General features: G+C 42.8%; 1 protein-coding gene across 1 annotated transcript in view; it reads left to right on the top strand.

Moving 5' to 3' along the window:
* The window catches only part of LGR5 (leucine rich repeat containing G protein-coupled receptor 5), a 127,191-nt gene that overhangs the window by 83,455 nt on the left and 18,241 nt on the right, over nucleotides 1-25,495 (top strand). The window contains exons 5-11 of the mRNA XM_043447171.1: nucleotides 12,738-12,953; nucleotides 14,680-14,751; nucleotides 19,340-19,408; nucleotides 20,756-20,827; nucleotides 23,896-23,967; nucleotides 24,116-24,184; nucleotides 24,326-24,397. Coding sequence (XP_043303106.1) covers nucleotides 12,738-12,953; nucleotides 14,680-14,751; nucleotides 19,340-19,408; nucleotides 20,756-20,827; nucleotides 23,896-23,967; nucleotides 24,116-24,184; nucleotides 24,326-24,397 — 642 coding nt within the window. The remainder of the gene's footprint in view (nucleotides 1-12,737; nucleotides 12,954-14,679; nucleotides 14,752-19,339; nucleotides 19,409-20,755; nucleotides 20,828-23,895; nucleotides 23,968-24,115; nucleotides 24,185-24,325; nucleotides 24,398-25,495) is intronic.

The raw sequence follows: 25,495 nt of genomic DNA, 5'->3' as shown, positions 1-25,495 counted from the left end.
CTGGCATGTCCAGACCGAGGCATGGGGATGGATGGCTGGCCCCCAGAGCACGCTGGACCATATCGCTGGTTATGTGATGTTTGTCCCGGGTCCGTTTGCCCAGCACACGACAGACCATGGAGGTGGTGGGTGTTGGCAGTGTGCCGCGATGACACTTGTCTCACAGTTTTTGTAATACTTTGACACAAGCATTAAGATTGGACAGAAGAGCATTATAAACTTTAACCGCCAGCCACACAGACACAATATTGAACCAACCAAAGGCGTCCCTTACCCAGTTTGGAGATTTGGGCTACTGTGAGCTGTTTTAAAGTTTTACTATTATCCCAGATTCAAGATGTTCTTTTGTTGTTGTTGTTGTTTTTAAATTTTATTTGTTAGTTGAAGGATAATTGCTTTACAGAACTTTGTTGGTGTTTTAATGGTATTTCTCCTGCTTCTTTCAAGCAGGAGAAAATAAAAACGGTTTTGCATCAAGTGGTCGTTACACACATGCATTCCTTATCCATTGGCCATTCATCTGCCATGCGTACTTCAGCCTCCGTGCTATTTCCACAGCAATACAAGTAACAAAGGAGGTGACACGTGTCTCATCCATGACGCCTGGCAGGATCCTATTCAGCTGCCTCTCCAGCTTTCCTTGGACTACCAGCAACCTTTAGACCTCCACTTACACTTTTTAAAAACTGTTTATTTATTTGGCCCTGTGAGATCTTCATTGTGGCAGTCAAACTCTTTGTTGCAGCATGTGGGATCTAGTTCCCCGACCAGAGATTGAACCCAGTGCCTCTGCATTGGAGCATGGAGTCTTAGCCACTGGATCACCAGGAAGGTCCTACTCACCCTTTTTCTAATAGTTCCTTTTTTCTCTCTCTTGAATTCACTCTATTTTTCTCCACTTTATTATTTTCCTTGTTATTCATTCATTCTGCACTTCCCAGGGGCTGGGAATGCATCACCCCTGTGCATTCCTGGCTTTGAAACTTCTGAAGTGAATTGTTGATTTTAGTTGCAGTGAAGAATTATCTGGAGAGTCTGAGAGCCTCGGCCGCACCGCAGACCAATTAAAATCAGAACCTCTGTAGGAGACCCAAACATCAGTGATTTCACTGGTTTAATGATATAGTTAAGTGCTTCTTAAGTGAGTATTGGGAAAAACGAGTGTCCTGAGATGATTTGCAAATATCCTCCTGAACTCTTTTCAAACCTGAAATAATAAGAAAGCCCATATTTTGCATTCCAGTAAAGAACCCGCCTGCCAATTCAGGTAGACATAAGAGACATGGGTTCGGTCCTTGGGTTGGGAAGATCCCCTGGAGGAGGGTATGGCAACCCACTACAGTATTCTTGCCTGGAGAATCTCATGGACAGAGGAGTCTGGCGAGCTGCAGACTCGGACGTGACTGAAGCGACCTAGCACCCGCACACACGCAGTTACACACATAGCACTCAGGAACTAATATGGGGCTTCCTAGGTGGCACTAGTGGTGAAGAACCCGCTGGCCAGTGCAGGAGACACAAGAGACTCAGGTTCAATCTTCGGGTCACGAAGATTCCCCTGGAGGAGGGCATGGCAACCCACTCCAGTATTCTTGCCTGGAGAATCCCATGGACAGAGGAGCCTGGAGGGCTACAATCCACGGGTTCACAAGGGGTCTGACATGACTGAAGCGACTCAGCGTGCACGCCTGCATGAACTAATGTGAAATGAAAGTCAAGAGCCTTTTATTCACAAAGTTGGCTTGTTTGTGCTTAGTTGAAATAGCTCACATCTGCCTATTGAGTCGTACTGACAGTCTGGGGTAGGTGAAGTGAGGAGGCCTCATGCGTATTATCCTGCTATTCAAATGTATCCATAGAACGGCAGCATCAGCATCTCCCATGTAGACTTGGCTTCATTGAATAAACTTAAGAAACTTGATATACATGGAAACTGGTAACCTTATTTCAAGGAAGAAACACATTGTACTCATGTTTCAAGGGATGTGATTTTCACTGGTTCCATGTAAACAACAAATAGTTTGGCTTGTTCACAATGAAAACACACAGGTACATTTGTGTTCTTTGAGCTCTCCTGATGCTTACGAACTGTTCAGCTAAAGAGTAAGAAGGCAAGTCCGTGTACCCACGCCCAGAGTCCGGAGCCTGCCTCTGTACACTACGTGCCTTGTACACTGGGTTTCTGACATGGCAGTGACTACCCAGACACCACGTGGACTGTTTTGTAATGTAATCAAATATAACTTAATTTCCTTTCTGTTTTTTGGAAAGGAATAGGAAATGTAATCAGAACTCACAGTGAACTGGATTTCACCAAGAAACTTTTGGCATTATAGTCACTGGAGGACTAGGATCAGATTGCAGTGATTTGATGGAATCTCAAAGCTTAACCCTCCCACATCCTCACAAATATTGTTAAGAAATAGATCACTGAAAAAAAATAAAATCATTGCTTCATTGGCTGACAGTCATTAATGATATGCAAGCATCTCCCTGTCATTAGTGAAAGTTCAGGGTGATCAAAGAAAATGACATATTCATGTCTGTCTGGCTAATATTAAATAGTATTAAGTACTATACTATTTAATATCTGTTGATTTTCATGCCAACTCTGCAATAGCAAAACTAATTGTGGAAAATGCACAATCGTAAAAATCATGAGCTGGTAAATAGAAAATGAAAGGAGAATTAGACATGTCTTTAGTATTGTCTCTACTCTCCAATTAGCTGATAATCATCTTTAGAGTACAGACATTATTTTAAGACCTGAGCTGCTGCTGCTGCTAAGTCGCTTCAGTCGTGTCCGACTCTGTGCGACCCCATAGACGGCAGTCCACCAGGCTCCTCCGTCCCTGGGATTCTCCAGGCAAGAACACTGGAGTGGGGTGCCATTGCTTTCTCTAATGCATGAAAGTGAAAAGTGAAGGTGAAGTCGCTCAGTTGTGTCCAACCCTTAGCGACCCCATGGACTGCAGCCTACCAGGCTACTCCATCCATGGGATTCTCCAGGCGAGAGTGCTGGAGCAGGGTGCCATTGCCTTCTCTGTTAAGACCTGAGAAGAGTCTCTAACTCTTGCTGGAATATGAGCTCCCTGAGCATCTCACTGTGGCAGCGGCTTAAGGGCTATAGACACCCTCCTCTTTGAACACTGTGAAATGTCACTAACTTCCCCTTGACTCTTCAGAGTAGGGTTTTGCTACTAATAAACCAAAAAGAGAGTCAGCAGAAAGAGGAGGAGTTGAGGAAGAAGAGGCAGGGCTCACAGTGCTGAGCAGAAAGGAAGGCAAGCCTAGAAGCAGCAGCAGATCCCCCGTCAACAGCCAGGAGCCTCTTGGGTTTCAGCCTGAGGATAAAGGAAGTAACAGAAGACAGGGAGGTGTAAACAAATGAAAAGAAAGCAAAGGGAGGTAACCAAGCGGATAAGATTAAAAGATCAAAAGGGTTAAAAAAAAAAAAAAGCAATGGTTTTAGTATTAGTGAGATTATTCCTTCCACTAAAATAGTGTACAGAAAGAGGAGTTTTAAGCTTACATAATTAAAATCCACCATGGTCTTGGTTTCGTTTTTCACATCAAGGCCTATACATTAGGTCTACCTTGGGATGGAGGAGCATTGAGACATTCTAGAGACTAAGACTTTTGTCTGTTGAGCTATCTGGAGTTCATTTCACACGCCACATGTAAACCAGCACCCAGTAAATTGTTCTGAGGAGAAAGGGTTTTGCCTTGTCCCCCTCCTCCCATTTAAACATCGAGAGAGGGGACTGCCCTGGTGGTCCTGGGATTAAGACCACACGCTTTCAAGGCCAGGGTGCAGGTTCAAGCCCTGGTTGGGAGAACTAGGATCCCACATGCCACGAGGTCAAGAAAAAAAATTAGGAGAAATTATTTTCAAAGGCAAAGCCCTTTTTCCACAGAAAGAGAGAGCTCAAATTGGAGCCTCAGAATCAGATGAAAAACAAAAGCAAAATGTGAGCACTTTAAGCAAGACCCGAGGTATGAGATACTGTGATAACTGCTATTACAGGTTATCTACCAGTTCTGTAAGTCACAGATTTGACAATCATATCAGATAGGTAAATAACTAAAAGAGAACATAGATGTTGTGGAATGAGAAGTAAAATCAGCTCTTTCATCTCGTGGTGTAACATAAAGTTTAGCTTTGAAAAGTAGCAAGAAGCTAAAAGGATGCCGACTCTGGGAAGGCACATTGTGAATGGGACAAAGTGTCCCCTTTTCTGGAATAATGGGGGCTGGATGAACTGTGAAAAGGCACATAAAGAAGCAATCAAGTTTAGGAACAAGACAAGGATAGAATTAGAAATGCCCAAAAGCCGTTCATATTTATTCAAATTCTTACCTACATCATCTCACTTCACCCTAAAATCAACCTCATGAAGCAGGATCTGAGGTCACCCCTTCCTTAGTGATGAAGGAGGAGAAAGCTCAGAGATGTCACTGAACCTCTGGAAGGCCATTTGTCTTTTAACAGAGTCAGGCGAGAGGGGAGTCTGGGGTAAGACCTCTGGCCTTTCCGGCTCCAAAATCTTCCTGTTTTATCACTGTTCTGTCATGCCTTCTGAGAGCATCCCCTACAGAGAACAGGCACACGAGAAATGTGCTAACAGGAGGGAAAGGGACCTGAGGGAGACACAGAGTCGCTCTCGGCAACTGGCTTTCCTGCTGCTCTTCTGAGCTATACATCCCACTGTTTCCTTGAAGGGTTTAGAAGTTGATCTACAAGATTTAGCTTTCCCATTGTTTTAACCCCACTGCAAGAACTCCCCACTTCAAGAGAAGGGTTCAGAGAAGAGTAATAAAATTAAGTCTCAGGTTGGGGAGATTTGGAGTGTTGGGGAGTTTTGGGGAGATTGGAGATTTGGCAGGAGTCACAAGATGTTCCTGAAGACAAGGTTCAGAAGCACTGTGGGGGCTTCCCTGGTGGCTCAGTGGTGAAGAATCCACCTGCCAACACAGGAGACATGAGTTCAGTCCCTGGTCTGGGAGGATCCCACATGCCGCAGAGCAACTAAGTCCCTGCACCAGAACTGCGGAGCCTGTGCTCTGGAGCCCCGGGCTGCAGCCACGTGCTGAAGTGACCGAGGCCCACGTGTCCTGGAGCCCGCGCTCCGCAGCAGGAGAAGGCACCGCCCCAGAGAGTAGCCCCCGCTCCCCTCAACCAGAGAGAAGCCCACACAGCAGCGAAGAGCCAGCACAGCCCACGATAAATCAGGACGGAGCTGAGGGAGGGAGTTGAGTGGGACACAGAATTAAGAAAAAAGTTTGGCTAGATAAGGTGGATATGCTCTGAATATCAGAACCAGAAATTGGGATTTGAAAGGCATGGCAGCGTGGAAGAGCTGTGGGCTCCTAAAGGGCATGACATAGAGCCCCGTTTTAGGGAGACTCATCTGGCAGCAGCCTTCAGGATTAATCAAAGAGATAAGAGATCAAAGGCAAAAGGACCAGCTAGAGGCTGTTGCATAATGCAGGTGTGAAGAGATAAGACACTTTACTAGGCAGTGGAAATGAACAATCTTGGAGATGAAGATAAATGGAGAAACCTTGGAGAATGATTGTCTGGAAAGCAATGGGAGGTGTAAAGATGACCCCCAGATTTCAAACTCTGCTGATAGCTGGGAGCCTAATGGTGCCCCTGACAAAAAGGAGGTCTTTGTTTTCTATGGAGAAAAATGAAGCGAAAGAAAATACTCATGGTACTTTCATTCTGGGTCATCTTCCTGTTAAAAAATTCACAGCAGTGGTAACCTCCGAGAAACTGAGCAGCTTCATGTAAATTGACTTTAAAATATGTTCCTCATTGGAATCTTGTACTTCCCAATGATTCCAGAGAGACAGGAGCTTGATTCTGTTAGACACTTCATCCGGTGTGAGATCACTGGTCTCATTCACTTTAGAGACAAGTCAGCTGACTAGTCTCTAAATTATTATACCTCCATAAACCTGTACACCTTCTCTCTCCCCAAGTTGCAGAGATGGAAAAAACCTTTTTACCTTTTCAGAGGTAAGTCTAAAGCAATAACTTTTCTTCCTGGTTTACATTAAGTTTATCAATAAATAAGATGGAGAATAGGAAGATAGAAGCAGAAATTCCTGTATAAGCAATCATGGTGTTCATATGAATTCAAATGCTTAGTATCTTCCTAGGTTATAGATGGTAAATTTCATTAGAGAGTTGAATTCCACATTGTCATCACTTCATAAATATTAAAAAAACAATAACAAAAAATGACTCATTTGATTATGAAGAATTCATATAAATCAATACAATCTATAAGAATTCATGTGGATAAAATTCTATCTTGATAGTATTATTATCAAAATGATCTGGCAAATTCAATTCCAGTGACCGCCTGGTTCCAATGCAATAAAATTTCTAAGCAGTAAAATTTCACCATAACAAAGACTTGAGGGACTTAGTTAAATTGTATCATATACAAGCTTAGAACTACATACTTTTCATTTAGTAGCAAAAGTAGGATAATCATTGAAACTGCTCTCATTTCTTAAAATGTTATAAATGAACTAAATCACTGTGCTCCTTTGACTCCCAGGAATTGTTCAAAGTGGTCTCCTCACAAAATGTACAAGAGAGTTAATCATTTCTTCAAAAGAAGAGAAATGCTCGTCCAACTATAAAACAGCTATGTCAAATGCTGTGCTTCATAGGTCCGTTTATTGGAAGAGTCCCCATAAGCTGTATTAAACCTGCAGCTGCAACATTCTTCACACCTTTGCCTTTTTTTCCCTCGAGTCATCCATGTTAATAATTGACAATATTACAGTCATCTCAGATGAGAATTAGTCAAGATCAATGGCTTATCTTCTGACTAATGCTTTCTTCCTTGCAGTTAATGGGTTATCAAAGATATTCTCAAACAAAGATATAAGTTTGTGTTATACATTGGACAAGGTCTATCTTGTACATATACAAGATACATGTAAAGGTCTATTTTCTAGAGAAACAATAGCTGGAGTGACCTCATCAATTCACTAATCACTAGCATAATGCCATCTATAAAGCAAAAATTCCTTTCAAGAGTGTGGGACAGATTAATACAATGTTCCTTTTAAAAGAGAAAAATTGCAAAATTAAGCTTTTTTGCATGGAAACAATAGGGAAGAACTTCAGAGAGAAGGCAAGAAAATAACTTTTTTTTTTTTTCCTGACATTAAAAAAAATTTTTTTTGCCCATTACCTTTCAGTTCTTCCTCACATAGGATACCTTGATATTACAGAACTGTATTCACAATGAACATGCAGGTCTGTTTTATCTTTCACTTATGTAATACTGACTAACGTTCACCCCTGCACAGTTCCATCTGCCCAGCTGCCCGGAACACTGAGCCCCCATAGCTTCCTTGTCTTCCTTTCTGGTCACATCTGCCCAGTCACCCTGTTTGGTCAGGCTGCTTATTTACTTACTGTCCTTCACCCCAGGCCTTCCTCCGCCTTTCCACACTTCTTCTAGCACGCATCCCTTCTCGCCCGATGACGGCAACCACCGTGGTCACTTCCTGTCTCCCAGCTCCTCCTGCACTCAGCTATCGGCGTGACCTTCCGACAGCACACCCATTATTAGGGTGTACACACCCGCCCCAGAGGAATGTTTTTACACAGGTCTTAAAGAATGCTTGGTGGGGGAGGCCAAGACATTCCTCACAGAGAAGTAACCCAGAAATTTCATAGGACTCAAGTTATCCTGACTCCAAATGCTGACCTTGGATATTCACAGTTATTGAAGCCCATCAGGCTGAAGTAGACAGTCCTGACCAGGTGCCAGTGATGAGAAGACATGACCTAGGGCCCTGAGAAACAGCCCCCTCGGCCCAGCAGTTAGTCCAATAAAACCCCTTTAGGCACTTGTGGAGCTCCCCACCAGTCCTCCCCCCAGAGAAGAAGTTGTTTCAGCATACACCCAAAAGTCATATTTCTCATCAGTTGTGGTCCTCTAAGTAACATTGCAAAGGCTCATATTAATAAAAATTGTGTTCTTGCATCAGATGATATTTTCTTTTTCCTCAGCCACTTTAGCCTTTGAGTCCTTTTTGGACCTTTTAACACAAAAGATTTGTGCATCTCCTTTTCTCTGTGAGGGAAGCCTTCCTATAACACCAATCAAAACATGCCATTTAAGGATGTACAGTGAGTGGAAAATCAGTCGTCCTGCCAGTTCACATGACCAAAAAAAAAAAAAACAAAGGCAACTTATTATAGAGATATTTGACGTTACAAATGATTAAGGCCTTCAGAAAAAAAATCAAAGGAACTTTGGAAGAGCAGGGAATGACGCCACTTCCTAAATGTGAAACTTTTTCTCACATAAAAAGCCTATCATTTGTAAAGTGCTTTACCACTTACAAAATCCTTCCACATAGGTTTTTCTTACTTAATTCCCATAGTAATTTTGTGATCTGTTGTGATACTGCTTTACAGATATGGAAATTGACCCTTAGAGAAATTAATCGGATGCTCCCTGATCTCGAAATTAATAAGTGACAATCTTGAGTTAAATCTGTGTCTTATTTCTCCTAGTTCAGTGCACTTTCCAGTTTCCCATACATTCATTATATAGGTGGTTCCATGTGACTTAAGAAGTAGAGTAAAATGTTATTTTATCTATCTTTTTCTGTAAGTTATAAGGCACAAATGGTGCATACAGTGAGTGTCATTTCCCATATAGTCATTACTTTTCTTTTTTGTTTATTTATTTTTTAATTGAAGGATAACTGCTTTACAGAATTTTGCTGTTTTCTGTCAAACCTCAACATGAATCAGCCATAGGTATGCATATATCCCCTCCCTTCTGAACCTCCCTCCCGTCTCCCTCCCCACCCCACCCCTCTAGGTTGAGACAGAGCCCCTGTCTGAGTTTCCTGAGACACACAGCAAATTCCCCTTGGCTGTCTATTTACATACGGTAATGTAAGTGTCCATGGTACTCTCCCCATACATCTCATACTGCATTTCAATATCAGAGTTAAGAGGTTTATTTGTCAGAAAGAAGGGGCCGTATTAAAGTGTTTTATTTTGCTACACCTAACTGCTTGCAGGCTTTATGCTGCTTCTGCCACATTATCAATGGATATTTCAACACCAAGATCATTGCTAGAAACTTTCTCTGACAGTATGCCATCTACCACATGTCATCGCTTCTCCTTTGCCTTCAGAATGAAGATGTAGTATTCAGTAATGTAACAGGAACAAAACCATTCGCCCTTTGTGATACTGACACACACACACGTATGATAATACTGAAGGCTGGAAAGGAAGGATGACTTCTGTTACGTCTGTTTGCAGACACCACTGCGTTATTTCTGTCACAGGGATGAAAGAGTAGTCTGCATGTCTCAGAAATGAAATTTACTGACAGGTGCACTCATGTAAACCCATGTTTGACTAAGGGAAAATTTGAGTTTCTTCTTTTTTTCTGACTGGTTTCTATGTCAAAACACAAAAACACTAACTGTTAACCCAACCTCCAGCAATGATAACGTAAAATCATCAAGGGGCTTTATAATTTACAAAGTCTTGTTGTATTCTTTTCTTTAATCGTAAAGCCACCTATTAGAGGGGTTACCCTCAATTTATAGATGTGAAAGCTGAGGTCTGTTGACTTGGTCATGGTAATATAGCTGTTATTTGACTTGGACTCGAAATTTCTCATCCCAAATCTCTTCACTTTTTCACAGATTCTGAGATGACTGAACACACACACACATACATTCCTTGTGACTTTCAGGAAATAGGAATGATGACAAAGAAGGCCTTAAAAGGTGGAGTTATACACATAGTTATTTTTGCTGCTCCTGACATGCCTTCATGTGTTTTCATGGCCTGCGTAGTGGTGTTCTCCTTAAACTCTAGCACTTCAATATTGCATTTTTCAAGCAGATGAATGGACGATGCCCAGCTGACCCTAAAGACCAGGCTGACATAACATGAGCTCTTTGTTTGCTCATGGAGTCGGCACAACTTGAGCCCTGCCAGCTGCTTTGTCCACAGTCTTAACCTTGTTCTGTAAGAACCACCTGGACAAGTGGTTGAATAATGAATTCCACACTCCAATTTGTCTGGAGATCTTCTGTTAAGATTCAATCGGATACTACCTCTGAGCATGAATAATATACCACTCTCTGAAATAGATTTGGACCACTGCAGCCAATCGGATACTACCTCTGAGCATGAATAATATACCACTCTCTGAAATAGATTTGGACCACTGCAGCCAGGTAGACACGGACTTCAAAACACTACAAGGAGGAGAAGTGTATTTATGGGGAGTTTCTTAGACGAAGAAACTGCTGAGACAGAGAAACATTTAGTGCCGCACTCGGGATGCCAAGCGACGCGTCTGGGTGTGTTAGAGCTTGGAATGTGAACAATTGCCCGAGCCTAGTCATTTCATTTCACATAGTACATTGCTCTAAGATTATGGTGTGAAAACTAGAGTATATCCTTTTTACTGGGAGGAGAAATGATTCGTAAAAGACATGTATCCAGAGAAATGGGCTTTTTAACTTTGGGAACTGATGCCAGAATCACTTGAGATCCTGCAGAAACTTTGGTAGTAACTTAAATATCGCAAAAGACAAGTTCATGACTCAATGCAGAGAGAGTCTTTTCTGTACATGCTCCCCCTTTGCACTGAACTTGAAGGTCAGTCCTTTTCAGGACTTAGAAGCCACTCATAGTTTCACCACATAAGCCACTGGCAATCATCAGACAATATGTCAACAAAAACTTGGAAATTCATAGTATTTAAATAACGTCTTCATCCTGTAATCAGTGCAGTCATTAAGGAGAGTTTACATATGTGCTTTACTCCTAGTCAAACAAAAACAAGCACCTCCTCATGCCCTGATGAAAGCGCACCTTATCTGAACATGGGCCAAGCATGTTGTTGCTGGACTGAGGGAAAGGGACCATGCTGGGCTTGCCTGGATGTTTTCTGTCCTGCTTGTAGACAGAACCTTGAGATATCTGGAAGCTGCGAGTCTGCTGCCTACAGGGATGGTTATTCCCCTGGAAATTTGATTGTGAGTGGACTGTGGCATCGGACTTGTTTGTTCCAAGTGACCTTATCTCAGCATCAAAACTTGACCTAGAGGGGTGGCGGGGTGGGGGGGAGGGGAGAAAGGCTCAAGAAGGAGGTACTATGGGTATAATTATGGCTGATTTGCATTGTTGTATGGCAGAAACCAACACAACGCTGGGAAGCAATTTTCCTCCAATTAAAAAATTAAATTAAATTTAAAAGCTTGGCTCAGGGCCTGGAGGTCATGCTTCCCCATTCAGTCGGGGGAAGCAGGGGTCAGAGCAGGAGTGGAATGACTTGTGTGACCGAAAGTGGGGAAGCCACTTTTCATGGAGAGGCACTCCCTACTACAGAGAATGCTGCTTTTAAGCTGTTTAAATTTGGTCTGCAGGGGATTATTTCATGATCCTGGAGTGCTTCCTGCATCTGTTTAGTCTTAAATGCTTCCTAAAACATTTTTCAAAATCCAGTCGTGATGTTCTAATCCTTCCTAATACATGCACTGCTTAAAATGCAACTCTTCTTTTTTAAATCCTAGCTTTGAAAATGCAAATAAATGTGTGAGTCTTAAGAACAGATTGGAAAAAAAAAAAGAGTGAGGGCTGGCGGATGCATAACTGAATGTCGAGGGTCCTGTGGTTCATGCACCTTACAGAAAACTTCAGTCTGTGCCTGTCTGGTCCCTTCAGTAGGAAAAGCTGAGGCGTTGCTGTCACGGCCACTTCTAGGCTGGATGAGGGTAAAATGAATGTTCTGCACTCCCTCTACTGGCTCTGAAGCTGCAGCAGCTTATTAACTAGACCTATTTTTAGACTTATTTCCCCATTTAAAAAAAAAAAAAAAAGTGATATGTAGAAAAAGCAAGCAAAAACTGGGAAAGCTATTTTACTATTCATTTAAAATGTCAAGGAAAGCAAACATCTGCTCAATGCCGTTGGTTAGGATGAACAAGAAAGCCTGCTTGTTTTAGGCCTTGCAGCAGAGTACTAAGGGGCGAGGGGCGCCTCCCCAGCCCTGAAGCATATCTCTAACAGCCTTGTAAAAATTACTCATGCATGTGTGCTAAGTCAGTTCAGTCGTATGCGACTCTTTGCGACCCCGTGGACTGCATCCCGCCAGATTCCTCTGTCCATGGGATTCTCCAGGCAAGAATACTGGAGTGGGTTGCCATGCCCTCCTCCAGGGAATCTCCCTGACCTAGCCTTGTAAAACTTACTCAGTCCTTTCCAAATGCTAAAATAATCTTTCCCCACAGCTCAATGAGCCAAAATAAGTATGTTTTGTGTGTTCAAAACAGTCCAGGAAGGCAACAGCATTTGTCTGACTTGGTTGATGTGGGAAGGAGCAGAGGGGGTGTCTTTCTCCTGGTGTCAGAAAGGAAGGCTAAAGGATCATCAGCTGAAACACCACAGCCCAGGGGAGTGGTGTTTGCCTTGCCGGAAAGCATGGTCCACCCAAGCCTGGAAGAGAGTCACAGCCCTGTGGAATTCCCAGCAGCGGTCCTGCTGGCACCCAGAGCAGAGGCTGGCAGGAGGCAGACGCCCCAGAGGTCAGGGCCCCTGCGGCCCCAGCCCCGTCTCACTCTTGCTGATCGGCATGTCGAGGTTCTCCTGCAGAGCCCGTCTTCCGCCTGGGCTCTGCTCTCTGCTTTCCACTCTTTCTCGCTTGCCTCCCCAGGCGTCTGGATGCCAACCGCATCGGCTCCGTGCCCCCCAGCTGCTTCCGCGGCCTGCATTCTCTGAGGCACCTGTGGCTGGACGACAACGCGCTGACGGAGATCCCGGTCCAGGCTCTCAGAAGCCTATCAGCGCTGCAGGCCATGACCTTGGCCCTGAACAAAATACACCACATACCAGACTATGCCTTTGGAAACCTCTCCAGCTTGGTGGTTCTGTAAGTTTTATTGACTTTTTTCCCCCTTCTCTAACAGTTTCTAAATTCACCAAGACCTTGTAATTCTTGGTGGGACCTTGACCTTAAAATGATAGCACTTCAGGCTTTGAAGAGGGACATTTTAAGGGAGGAAAACCCCCCAAAATGACTCCTAAATGTTCTAATCGTGTAAAAGAATCAAACAACATTTATCGAGCACCTGGTAAGTGCTAAGCACTGCTAGGCATCCAGAAATAACAAAATATGACCTCTATCTCAGGGAAACCATTGTATATGACACGGGTAATCACCACACTGTATAGTTAGTCCCATGACCAAAGTTAATAAAAATCCCTTATTTCTGATACTAATTTGTAATGCAGGTCAAATTGAAATATGCCCTTCTTATTATTTAATAAGTACCTCTTAAACCCCTTCCAAGGTAACAGAAGCAAGGGACAAACCCTAGACAACAAGTTATGCGTTTGTAAGGCTTTTTCCCTTTGAGGTCTAGATTTCATTATTTTAAGTAAACTAAAATGGTTCTCAAGTAATAGTTGGAAAAATAAACAGTTCAAGAGGGCAGCAATGTGCCCCACATGTATAATACAGTAGTCAGTCAGTGCTGACAGAGGACAGCAGGAGCTACTTGAAAGGCTCACAGATTAGCTTTCTTCGAGGAGAGCATCCTCTGCACTGTCTCTGCCTTTGCTCATGCCTGCCCCCAGACCCGTGGGCTTCAGCCATCCCACTTTTCCTGAAGACGGGTCCGCCTCGCACTGCGGCGTGTACTCTGAGGGCTGGCCAGCCTCTCATCCATCTATTTAGGTTCCCCTCATGTGTTGCCTGTAAAAGATTCTCAGTAAGTATCACATGGATCTAACATGATACCAGCATATATTTATTAGAAGAGCAACCTTTGTCTGAAAGGATTGCAAGTGTGGGGTGACATTGACAAATTTCTATACTGAAGTTCATATACAAAGATGATGCTTCTGTTCCACCAGAAGCTGGGTAGGTGCTTTAACTTTTCCCTCCACTAGAGGGAATGAATTTACAGAGATTCAGCTCTTCTCTTTCCCCCTGACCTCCTTAAGCCCATTTCCCAAAAATCCCTCTGGGACGTGGTCCAGTTTTTCAGTCATGCACACAGCTGTTCTCACTGGCCCTGACCTAACCGACTTATCATTGAGCCAAAGAGGATAATTAGACACATTTATACTACGACAATAACTAATCTCCTTGGGCAGTCAAAAAATCTGATCCCCATTCTCTGTGGGTGAAATTGTTGTTTGCTATTAACCTGTGGCCCCACCCGGGCAATGCAGCCACAGTAAGCCGTCAGCTTTGATAGAAGATTTGCTGCGGCCTCCTCGGACCTCCTCCTCTACATCCTCCACTTGATGTTGGTCAGAATCTCTATTTAACATTCTATATTCCACACTGAGCAACCTAAATTTACTTTTGCCAGCCTTGTTGCTAATCCCACAATTATTATTCACTCCATGATATCTCAAACCCAGAAGGTAAAACTGTGACTGAAATTCTGTGGTATTCATCTCTGGTAAGAGTGAATGGGGCATAAAGCCTTTAAAGCAAGCCAACAGAAATGTTAAACAGAGCATTTCTTACATGTAATTAGCGCATTCTTGAGAGTAAGTGTTTTTGGATTTCAGCAATCAAAACGTTTTGCCTAAATTTCCATGTGCAATCCGCCTTCCTGACTGGCTGTAATGTTCTCCTGCAGACATCTCCATAACAATAGAATCCACTCCATGGGAAAGAAATGCTTTGATGGGCTCCACAGCCTAGAGACTTTGTGAGTTGACCTTTTATTTGTTTCCCTTTTTTCAGTGTTTTCATGACTATTTGGAAGGAATCAAAATAGCCTTAAAGTCAAAATTGCTATTTGTTTTGGTTAATTGCTTGAGCTTTAAACAGATATTTACAGTGGCTTTATCTTACGCCCCTATACACACTCTACAGAGCCAAACAATAAAACTGAGATTTTATTTTAATCTAACAAGAGTAATAAATTAGTTGGAATCATTAGGTGCTAAATGAGATGTCCTCTACTGAGCAGGGCCTGTTTGCTCAGGGATGTGTACTCTCTGTCAGGGATCAGTTCAGTATTGTCACTCAGGCTCACCATTCATGAGTGAGGCCCTCCCCACTGAACCAGAGGGTGCCGACGAGCAAGTGCCAGACTCTGTCCAATCAGAGGAACAGGCATCTCATCAGCAAACAGTGGAGGTTCCTGCAGGAGCAACTCAAATGTCTAAAACGTAACAACACCTACCCTTTATTGAGTGTATCTCTAGCCAAATATTGTACTGAGCACTCAACTCAGCACACATGGTTTCAAATCAATCCTACAACCATCCTATGAGAGCAGGTACTGTGACCCCTCTTTAGACTCCAGGACTTCCCTAAGGGTCCAGTGGTTAAGACTCCACACTTCCATTGTGGGGGGCTCAGGTTCAATCCCTGGTCAGGGAAGTTCCTCATTCTGAGTGGTGCAGCCAAAAAGAGAGAGAGAAAGAGAGAACAAGACAACCATTTTTAGGCTTCAGTAAAGAGCCAGACATCCTGGAATGTGAAGTCAGGTGGGCCTTAGAAAGCATCACTGTGAACAAAGCTAGTGGAGGTGATGGAATTCCAGTTGAGCTATTTCAAATCCTGAAAGATGATGCTGTGAAAGTGCTGCACTCAATATGCCAGCAAATTTGGAAAACTCAGCAGTGGCCACAGGACTGGAAAAGGTCAGTTTTCATTCCAGTCACAACGAAAGGCAATCCCAAAGAATGCTCAAACTACCACACAATTGCACTCATCTCACACACTAGTAAAGTAATGCTCAAAATTCTCCAAGCCAGGCTTCAGTAATACGTAAACCGTGAACTTCCAGATGTTCAAGCTGGTTTTAGAAAAGGCAGAGGAACCAGAGATCAAATTGCCAACATCCGCTGGATCATCAAAAAAGCAAGAGAGTTCCAGAAAAACATCTATTTCTGCTTTATTGACTATGCCAAAGCCTTTGACTGTGTGGATCACAATAAACTGTGGAAAATTCTGAAAGAGATGGGAATACCAGACCACCTGACCTGCCTCTTGAGAAACCTGTATGCAGGTCAGGAAGCAACAGTTAGAACCGGACCTGGAACAGCAGATTGGTTCCAAATAGGAAAAGGAGTATGTCAAGGCTGTATATTGTCACCCTGCTTATTTAACTTATATGCAGAGTACATCATGAGAAACCCTGGGCTGGAAGAAGCACAAGCTGGAATCAAGATTGCCAGGAGAAATATCAATAACCTCAGATATGCAGATGACACCAGTCTTATGGCAGAAAGTGAAAAGGAACTAAAAAGCCTCTTGATGAAAGTGAAAGAGGAGAGTGAAAAAGTTGGCTTAAAGCTCAACATTCAGAAAACTAAGATCATGGCATCTGGTCCCATCACTTCATGGGAAATAGATGGGGAAATAGTGGAAACAGTGTCAGACTTTATTTTTTGGGGGGCTCCAAAATCACTGCAGACGGTGATTGCAGCCATGAAATTAAAAGACACTTACTCCTTGGAAGGAGAGTTATGACCAACCTAGATAGCATATTAAAAAGCAGAGGCATTACTTTGCCAACAAGGGTCCATCTAGTCAAGGCTATGGTTTTTCCAGTGATCATGTATGGATGTGAGAGTTGAATGTTGAAGAAAGCTGAGTGCCGAAAAATTGATGCTTTTGAACTGTGGTGTTGGAGAAGACTCTTGAGAGTCCCTTGGACTGCAAGGAGATCCAACCAGTCCATCCTGAAGGAGATCAGTCCAGGGTGTTCATTGGAACGACTGAGGCTGAAGCTGAAACACCAATACTTTGGCCACCTCATGGGAAGAGTTGACTCATTGGAAAGACCCTGATGCTGGGAGGGATTGGGGGCAGGAGGAGAAGGGGACGACAGAGGATGAGATGGTTGGATGGCATCACTGACTTGATGGACATGAGTTTGAGTAAACTCCGGGAGTTGGTGATGGACAGGGAGGCCTGGCGTGCTGCAATTCATGGGGTTGCAAAGAGCCAGACACGACTGAGCGACTGAACTGACTGAAAGTTATTTTATCAACATGACATAGTCAGTTAGCAGCAAGACTGAGGCTTGCTTCCTTCCCTAATTTGACTCCAAAATCCATGTTTGGGGCTCCCCAGGTGGCTCAGTGATAAAGAAATTGCCCGCCAATGCAGGAGACGAGAGTTCGATCCCTGGGGCGGGAAGATCCCTGGGGAAGGAAATGGCCACCCCATCCAGTGTTCTTGCCTGGGAAATCCTACGGGCAGAGGATCCTGGTGGGCTACAGCCTGTCGGGTCACAAAGACTCACCTTCAGACGTGATTGAAGCAACTTAGCATGCACACAAAATAAGCCACTCAGAATCACTGAATCTACACCACTGGCTCTAGCCCAGACAGCGGAAGGCCATGACCAAAGAACACCTCTCCTGTGGCCTTAGAGCCCGTTGTTCATTTGCATACAGAATTTAGCGATATGTACCTGGTCAGCATAGCATCTATCCGGACCTGCATTCACTCGTTTCTGAGGGAACCAACAGCTGTCCTTCCAGGGTTACTAAGTCACTGTGTTTCCTCTTAGAAGGGAGGACACATCCTCATGTGGAGATGCTGAAGGTGAATGAGTCCAGGCAGGACTTTGAAGTCAGCTTAATGGCACAGGCAAGCTGTTCCCATCAATCAGCTGCTTGGAAAAATTAGAAATTCTCCCTTAATTACACAAGGGCTGGTCTGGGGATCTTAGCAATGGAAAGCACCTTCCAGTCCTTTTCAACTCAACAGGAACAGAAAACACGATGGGCTTCGATAGGTTATTTCCATAAATAGTCTTTCTTTTGTTTTTTCCCCCAAGTTTGGGATAAGGACCCAGGATTGCAAATTCAGGCAGTTCATGCATTCAGGGCAAATTCATATAAGTCTCAATGTCCCCTCTTCCCTCACTTTGCCCAGGGCTCCAGAGGATAGGTAAAATAACCAATTTATTCCCAACATCTTCCTTTCCCTCACTAGAAATCTGAGTAATTTATAAGGATCCAATCCTCATTTAATCAAAACGGAGCATCTGGAGAGACTTAGAAACAGGAAGAAAATTTATGTCCACAAAAGACACACGTTTCCTGCTTGCTGTGTAGCTTAAGGATGGTTTGTGCCAGACAAGTAGGAATCTTGATTCATGTTTAACTCGGTCAAATTATCTCTCTCTTAAAATTAAATAGCAACTCTTCCCCACAGAGGAAGATCTAACCACATCTGATTGCCTGACCAAAAGGTTTTTCTGCGTCATCTGGGAAATCTGCCATTCCCAGAGATCAGGAGGCAATTACTTTTTCATATGGAGATGTAGATCAGAGGTGGAGTAAGTCTATAAAGCGCTTGTGAGTAATGGAATTGAAAAGCCATTTGTGTCATAACAGAGAAACGAATGACTTGAGATTGATTGTCTGGTCACTCCCTGTCCGTGCATGAAGGATGGTAGAGCTTTGCCCCACACATCAGGAAAACGAATCCTTATTTGTGACCGTGTGGAGATTCTAGACCCAATGTCCTTCTTCAGAGCACCCTGTACCACATCAGCGTCTGCACAAGCAGGCTGTCACCGTGGACTTCAGGCACCCGAGCCAGGAATACAGCCTCCTTCCTAGAGGTCCTCTCGGGAGAGCCTCTGAAAAGCAACCGGCCAGAGTCAGAGGGTGGAGGCGGGGCCTGGAAAGCAGAGGCGGTCAAGGAGGGCACAGATTCACTGGCAGCTTGGTGAGCTAGGTTCAGGTAAAGAACGGCATCAGCCAGCCACAGACACCTGGCCACGTGTTCTAGACACTTGGACATTCACAATGCTGTACATGTCCTTTAAAAAAAAAGGGTTTATTTTGTATTAGGGTATAGCCAATTAACAAACAATGTTGTGGTAGTTTCCGGTGAACAGAGGAGGGACTCAGCCACGCATGGACATGTTTCCATTCTCCCCCAAACTCTCCCCTCTCATTCAGGTTGCCACATGACATTCAGCAGAGTTCCATGTGCTATCCACAGTAGGTCCTCCACAGTTGGCCATCCATTTTAAATATAGCCATGTACACATGTCCATCCCAAACTCCCTCCCTTTTTTAATGCCCACTGCCATTGACCCTTGACTCTTGGAAATTTCTCACAATCAGTCTAATGATCATTTCAGTGCAGATTCTTGTGGAATGATGGTGCTCAGCAAGCCAACAAAGTCTCTCTCCTTAAAGAGAAGGAATTGTTATCAGTGATATGGCCCGTTGGAAGATCATGTTAACGTTCCTTGTAAATGTCATGTACATGAATTTTTTAATGAAAACCTGAACATGCTGTTTACTTATTTTCAGAGACTTAAATTATAATAATCTTGATGAATTCCCCACTGCAGTCAGGACACTCTCCAACCTTAAAGAACTGTAAGTAGGACAAATTTAGTGAGAGAACTATTCTTTGTGAATTTATTTTAAGATGTGTTTGACTACTGTATATAATACGACTAAGAAGAATTTGAAAGGTCATATAAATAATGGTTAACTACATCTAAAATGTATTTTAATTTGATTCTATCACCAAAAATAGCAGATAATCTTTTAAAATTTATGATGGATTTCTCTAATATGTGTTTATTAGGAAAAAATATGTATTTCTGTAAGTCATATTTTTCCAACATTTATATATGCTCTATAGGTATGTAGAGAACTATGTTGGAAGTCACTGATTTGCTGTGCATATCCAGCAACAAACTTCTCTAGGTTGCATGAGTCTAGGACTAGATGAATACAGTGTACAGACTTAGTATAATGTTAGATGCCTTCCTATACATTATTCCATATTCCTTTAATGCTTCATAAATATTACTTAATTTTTAAAGAACCCCACCATTTTACTATGATAAAGCTAACTTTCAGCTATTAAGTTTCATATATTATCTTTTTACATTTATTAATTACTTTTCTTTATACCTAAGCATATGAATAACCTTTGTAATGTTCTAACACTTGGAAAGAAAAATAAACATAGAGCCTCTTCTCTTGGCACACAGCTGAAGGAGGTAGACAGCAGGGCTTGTTCATAAGAAAAAAGCCTCTGTGGGGTTCTTCCGCAGGACGCCCATGTGGGGCTTACCCAATAAGTCATCACTGTCTGGCTCAGGCAGCCCCAAGATGGCCACTCTACTCACCTCCTTCAGCCACAGACCCACGTAGACCAAGACCACTGACTCTGCCCCCTGCCAGTCAGATGACATCACACCGACAGATGAGAATCAGTTTTGTTATTACAGACTCACTGAGCTGGGGCCCCTTTCTTCAGCTCAGGAAATTTTGTCCTCATAAGGAGATTACCTAAATCTCCACTTAACTGCAGCTTAAGTCAATTTTCTCTTCTCCTGGCTGCAAATGGGGTCAGGAGGAGTGATCATAATCCTTTCTCCAAAGATGGTTTCCTCTGTCTCAAGTCGTTAGACCATGATGCTCTATTGGATAGTAATGGATGGATTTTCTTTTTATAACATTAGGTTATAAGTTTCCATAAAGCATGGTTATTATTTTCAGATTCTTCATTCCTCATTCAAGATGACAGCTTGTGATTTCCTCTTCTCCTAGAGAGTGAGGGCGTGAAAGTTTCAAAATGCATGAAGGAATTTAACCTTATCCTCTGGTTACTAAAACTGCTGATTATTGCCACAGGTTTGGGGAAGGGACTATGAAATTATTTTACCCCACAGGTTATTTTCTATAAACTGTCTTTTCCTCTCTTTCTAGAGGATTTCATAGCAACAATATCAAGTCGATACCGGAGAAAGCCTTTGTAGGCAACCCTTCTCTTATTACAATGTAAGTGGTCATATTTTCTTTTTGATTTTTCTATCCTGCAATATAGCATGCATTGCACTTTTAAGCATAATACAATAAATGTTCTATATTTGCCCAAGTTTTGTCTCAGTCACTGTAAAAATCCATATAGAGAAGTATATATGGAGATGTTTTGCTAGTTTTTAGCTGAATGCTGAAGTTATATCAAAGATTCTTTTTCTAGGACCTAAAATGTGCATTGCCTTATGTTTGGTATCATCAAATGCCTCATCTCACTTCACAATCATCTTATGAAATGCTTTTTTGCTTATCTCTATTGTCAAAGTAATAAAACTGATTTTTTTAAATGTCAGTGTCAAGGTCACCTAGTCATTCAGAACTTGAACTCAAGTATACTAGAAAAATAGATTATTATATTAAATGTTCTCACCAAAAAAGATAAATATGTGATAAATAACTACATGGGGGGAATTCATTCACAATGTATGTGTGTGTGCATGCTCAGTTGTGTCTGACTCTTTGGGACCCTTGGACTGTAGCCCACCAGGTTCCTTTACCCATGGAATTTTCCAGCCAAGAATACTGGAGTAGGTTGCCATTTCCTACTCCAGGGGATCTTCCTGATCCAGGGATTGAACCTGCATCTCCTGCATCAGGAGGCAGATTCTTTACCACTGTGCCACCTGGGAAACCCTCACAATATAGACATACATCCAGGCGCCACCATGTAAATTTTAAATATACAATTTTATGTTTCAGTTAGGGCTTCTCAGGTGGCTCAGAGGTAAAAAAAAAAAAAAAAAAAAAAATCCACCGGGCAGTGCAGGAGATGCAGGAGACTTGGGTTCGATCTCGGGGTCGGGAACATCCCCTGGAAAAGGAAATGGCAACCCACTCCAGCATTCTTGCCCAAAAAATCCCATGGACAGAGGAGCCTGGTGGGCTACAGTCCATGGGGTCGCAAAGAGGAAAACACAACTGAGCATGCACAATAATACATGCATGGGTGTGTCAATTATACCTCAATAAGCTAAAATATAAATATATATATATAGTATTACATACAATAGAGGGCCCTTACTGCAAGAAGGAGGGGGAGATGAGGGAACTACTGTTTTATACTAAGTCTCTATACGCATTCATGTTTAAGTCCAAACACTGAGTTACTTTTATACAAACTAGGGTGTAATTCCAGAAAGGTGCCTATGTTCTAGAAATGTGTGTGTGATGATTTATATGCCGTAATGGCATAAGATAGAGTTACAGCTTCAAACTATGATTAATTTTGTGTTTCATATTTAGCACAAACAAAAAATTAATCATGTGTAGGTATATATAGGAAGGGGAAAATACGTAAGTATTAGTCTGGCTCTTAATTAAAAGACAGCTGGCAGGATTGGGGCACAGTATTGGCCTGAAGTCATGGGGGAGAAGTCTGAAATATGGAGGAGGGGGAGTAAGGATAACTTCTGAACAGGACTTTAGGGGCACTTCTTGGCAGATATCGGTTGTCCTGTGCCAACTTGATGGAGAGGCTTTCTGGAACTGGGTAGCATTTGTCACAAATGAGCTGGAATCCCAATTAGCCCTGACACCTGAGAAAAAAACATACCATTCATCATTTCTGAAATGTTCTGACAGTCTGTTGGCAAACTAAGGGGGTTAAAGCTTATTGCCAATAAACATTAGTTCTCATTAGAGAGTATTTACATACTGGAAGTTGGCAGATTGTATTGCCTTTCTTTGCCCCTTTTTTTTCTTGAAGCCACAGGACTGGTTTTCTTAATCACTCTTTTGATATGGTAATGGCCCGTGAAGAGGACTAACAGTCCCCAATGTTGATTAGTGCTCCTATCCACTACAGGACAGCCGTGAATGTTTTCTCCAGGAAACACTTGCTTCTGCCTCTATTTCTAGCCCTTGCCAATGCCACTCCTGCCCGCACTCCCCACCCTGACTCAATTTCTTTGTTTTTCTTGTCGCATTGGCTACCCAGGCTAATTTCTACCTCTGTAGACCCCATCCTATCCATAACTTCTTTCCATCCCCTCTGCCACTTCATTTTCCCCCTCTAAATCCTCTAGATTTTGACCAGTCTAAGACTCACCTGCCTGCCTCTACCACTAGCAGAGTGATCCCCCTGGAAGCACAGCATCCGAGTTGTCATTCTCTTGCTATGAAACACAGTCAGGGATCTCTATTTAACTTAGTCACCTACTCCTTTTGCTGATATTCTCAGCTTTCTGCATGGCTCAAGCCAACCCTCTTGACCATCCCCCCAAGTTCTCTTCAATTACCCTACAATTACCAGGCAGTTCAAATATCACTACATTGATAACATCCATAAAGCAAAATATTTTTTCAGTTCTAATAATGTGTTACCTTTTAGAGCAATAATTAAATTTTCAAAATCGAATGTTATAAACCCAGAGTAGCAAATTTCCTCTCAAATATATTTGAAGACCCCTTTGTGTATGTTGTAAGATTTGACCAGAGGCTACTGACCCTCATGTAAATATAGAGAATTTCATCTTTCTTTAGCTAATGATATAACTGCCAGCACCTTGGATAACATTTTGCCACTCAACAGATATTCTAGATATTGGAGGTAGAGGAAGAGTCTTAAGTGTAATTACAGTCAGTTCGGGCTTCCCAAGCGGCTCGTGGTGAGGATTTCACCTGCAGTGCAGGAGACCCGGGTTCATTCCGTGGGTCAGGAAGATCCCCCTGGAGGAAGGCATGGCAACCCACTCCATATTCTTGCCTAGAGAATCCCACGACAGTGGTGACTGGTGGGCTATAGTCCATGGGGTGGCAAGAGTCAGACACGACTTAGTGACTAAACAATAGCCAGTTCACTTGCTTTGCTCCATAGTAGCTAACATTCATATCTGCCTTGTCAGAAATTTTCAATAGTATGGATTTCCTACCAAAAGCTTCATAATGTGAGTGAAATAGTTTTGAAGTTTACCTGAAGTCAAATAATCAAAATTACATAAATAATGTAATTTTATTTGTTGCAATTTGGAAGGAATATTCATTTGTCATTAAAGTTTTATAATGAGACATTGGTGTTTGGATTTTTTCAGACATTTCTATGACAACCCCATCCAGCTTGTTGGGAGATCTGCTTTTCAACATTTACCTGAACTAAGAACACTGTAAGTGTTTATTTCTCTTACCGAGTATTTTCCCTTTGCAAGGTTGCTGTGAAGACGAAATGAACATTTCAAGTGTTTTGAAATGGCCATAAAGATGACCCCTTCCTAGAATTTTCTCCCGGTAATACTCATGTACTCCTCCTTCTAGGACTTTGAATGGTGCCTCACAAATAACTGAATTTCCTGATTTAACTGGAACTGCGAGCCTGGAGAGTCTGTAAGTACTTGAGTAGGCTCTTGACTTTGCCCAGAATCTGCACTGCCCTTCAGGCCTGACCAGTCTTAGCATCAATGAATCAAAATATGTCCCTGTATGATGTCTGAATACAAGAATGATGTCTGGTTTATGTTTCAACAGGACTTTAACTGGAGCACAGATCTCATCTCTTCCTCAAACTGTCTGTGATCAGTTACCTAATCTCCAAGTACTGTGCGTATCAGTAAGGCAATAATGTTATGTAAACAGGGCTGAAATGACAGGCATTATTTCAATAATCCTTTAAAGGAGGAGAAAGTTCTTTCCTTGCAGGTCTTCAGGAGGTCAGGCATCCTTTGCCTGCCTTGGTCCAGGGAAGTGGCTCTTGGATATGACCCTAGTAATAATGGCAGTGGAGTGTTCCAGGTGGCTCAGTGGTTAAAAAACAAAACAAACAAACAAAAAAACCAATGCAGGAGACGCAGGTTCGATCCCCATGTCAGGAAGATCCCCTGGAGAAGAAAATGGCTACCCTCTCCAGTATTCTTGCCTGGGAAATTCCATACACAGAGGAGTCTGGCGGGCTACAGTCCATGGGGTCACAAAGAGTCAGATACGACTTAGCAACTAAACAAGAACAACAACGGCAATAATGGCAGTGGGCCCCTTGTTTGCAAGTCCCAAATAGTCTCCCATTAGCGTTTCAACTGGCACATGTTTCCTTTCAGAAAATGGATATGAACAAGCCAATGTAACTTCATTCCCACCTCCCTCTAAATCCTCTGCAAAGCAGGAAAAAAAAAATCATAATCAGAAACCCAATACGGATGCCAAAATAAAATTATCAGGCCCACACAATGTTTCATCTAACGGGTGAACAACTTGCGTGTGTTATTTCTGTTGCCTTGGGACTTTTGTTCTCTGCCCTCCCCACATTTTACAAAAAGTAGTTTATAGGAGCTGGGAGAGCCTGGTTTTGACCTTCCATTTTTCAGCCTCCTCCTGCAGTGCTCTGTTATCACCTCCTCCAGCACTGCGGGGATGTCATGAAAGCACCTGGGTCCCTCGCAGGGCTCTGTTCTCACAAAGGAGACTTCTGTGGCAGCTGTGATTCCAGCACAAGCTTTGTCCAGTGGCAAACGACAAGCAGCTCTACAATGTTAAGTGGCAGAATGGGAACATTCTTCAGGGAGTGCGCAACTGGGAGAAAGCGTCTAGACACTAGTAGGTGGAAATCTCAGCAGCCATCTTGGAATTCTGCCCGCCATACCTAAGACAGGCTAGACACATGCTCAGTTTTGAGGAGGCTGGCTGAGTAACAGGACCAGGATT

The sequence above is a fragment of the Cervus canadensis genome, chromosome 25, assembly GCF_019320065.1.
Source record: "Cervus canadensis isolate Bull #8, Minnesota chromosome 25, ASM1932006v1, whole genome shotgun sequence".
Classification (NCBI taxonomy): Eukaryota; Metazoa; Chordata; class Mammalia; order Artiodactyla; family Cervidae; genus Cervus; species Cervus canadensis.
The sequence above is the reverse complement of the archived record's forward strand: the minus strand, read 5'-3'. Positions and strand labels throughout refer to the sequence as shown.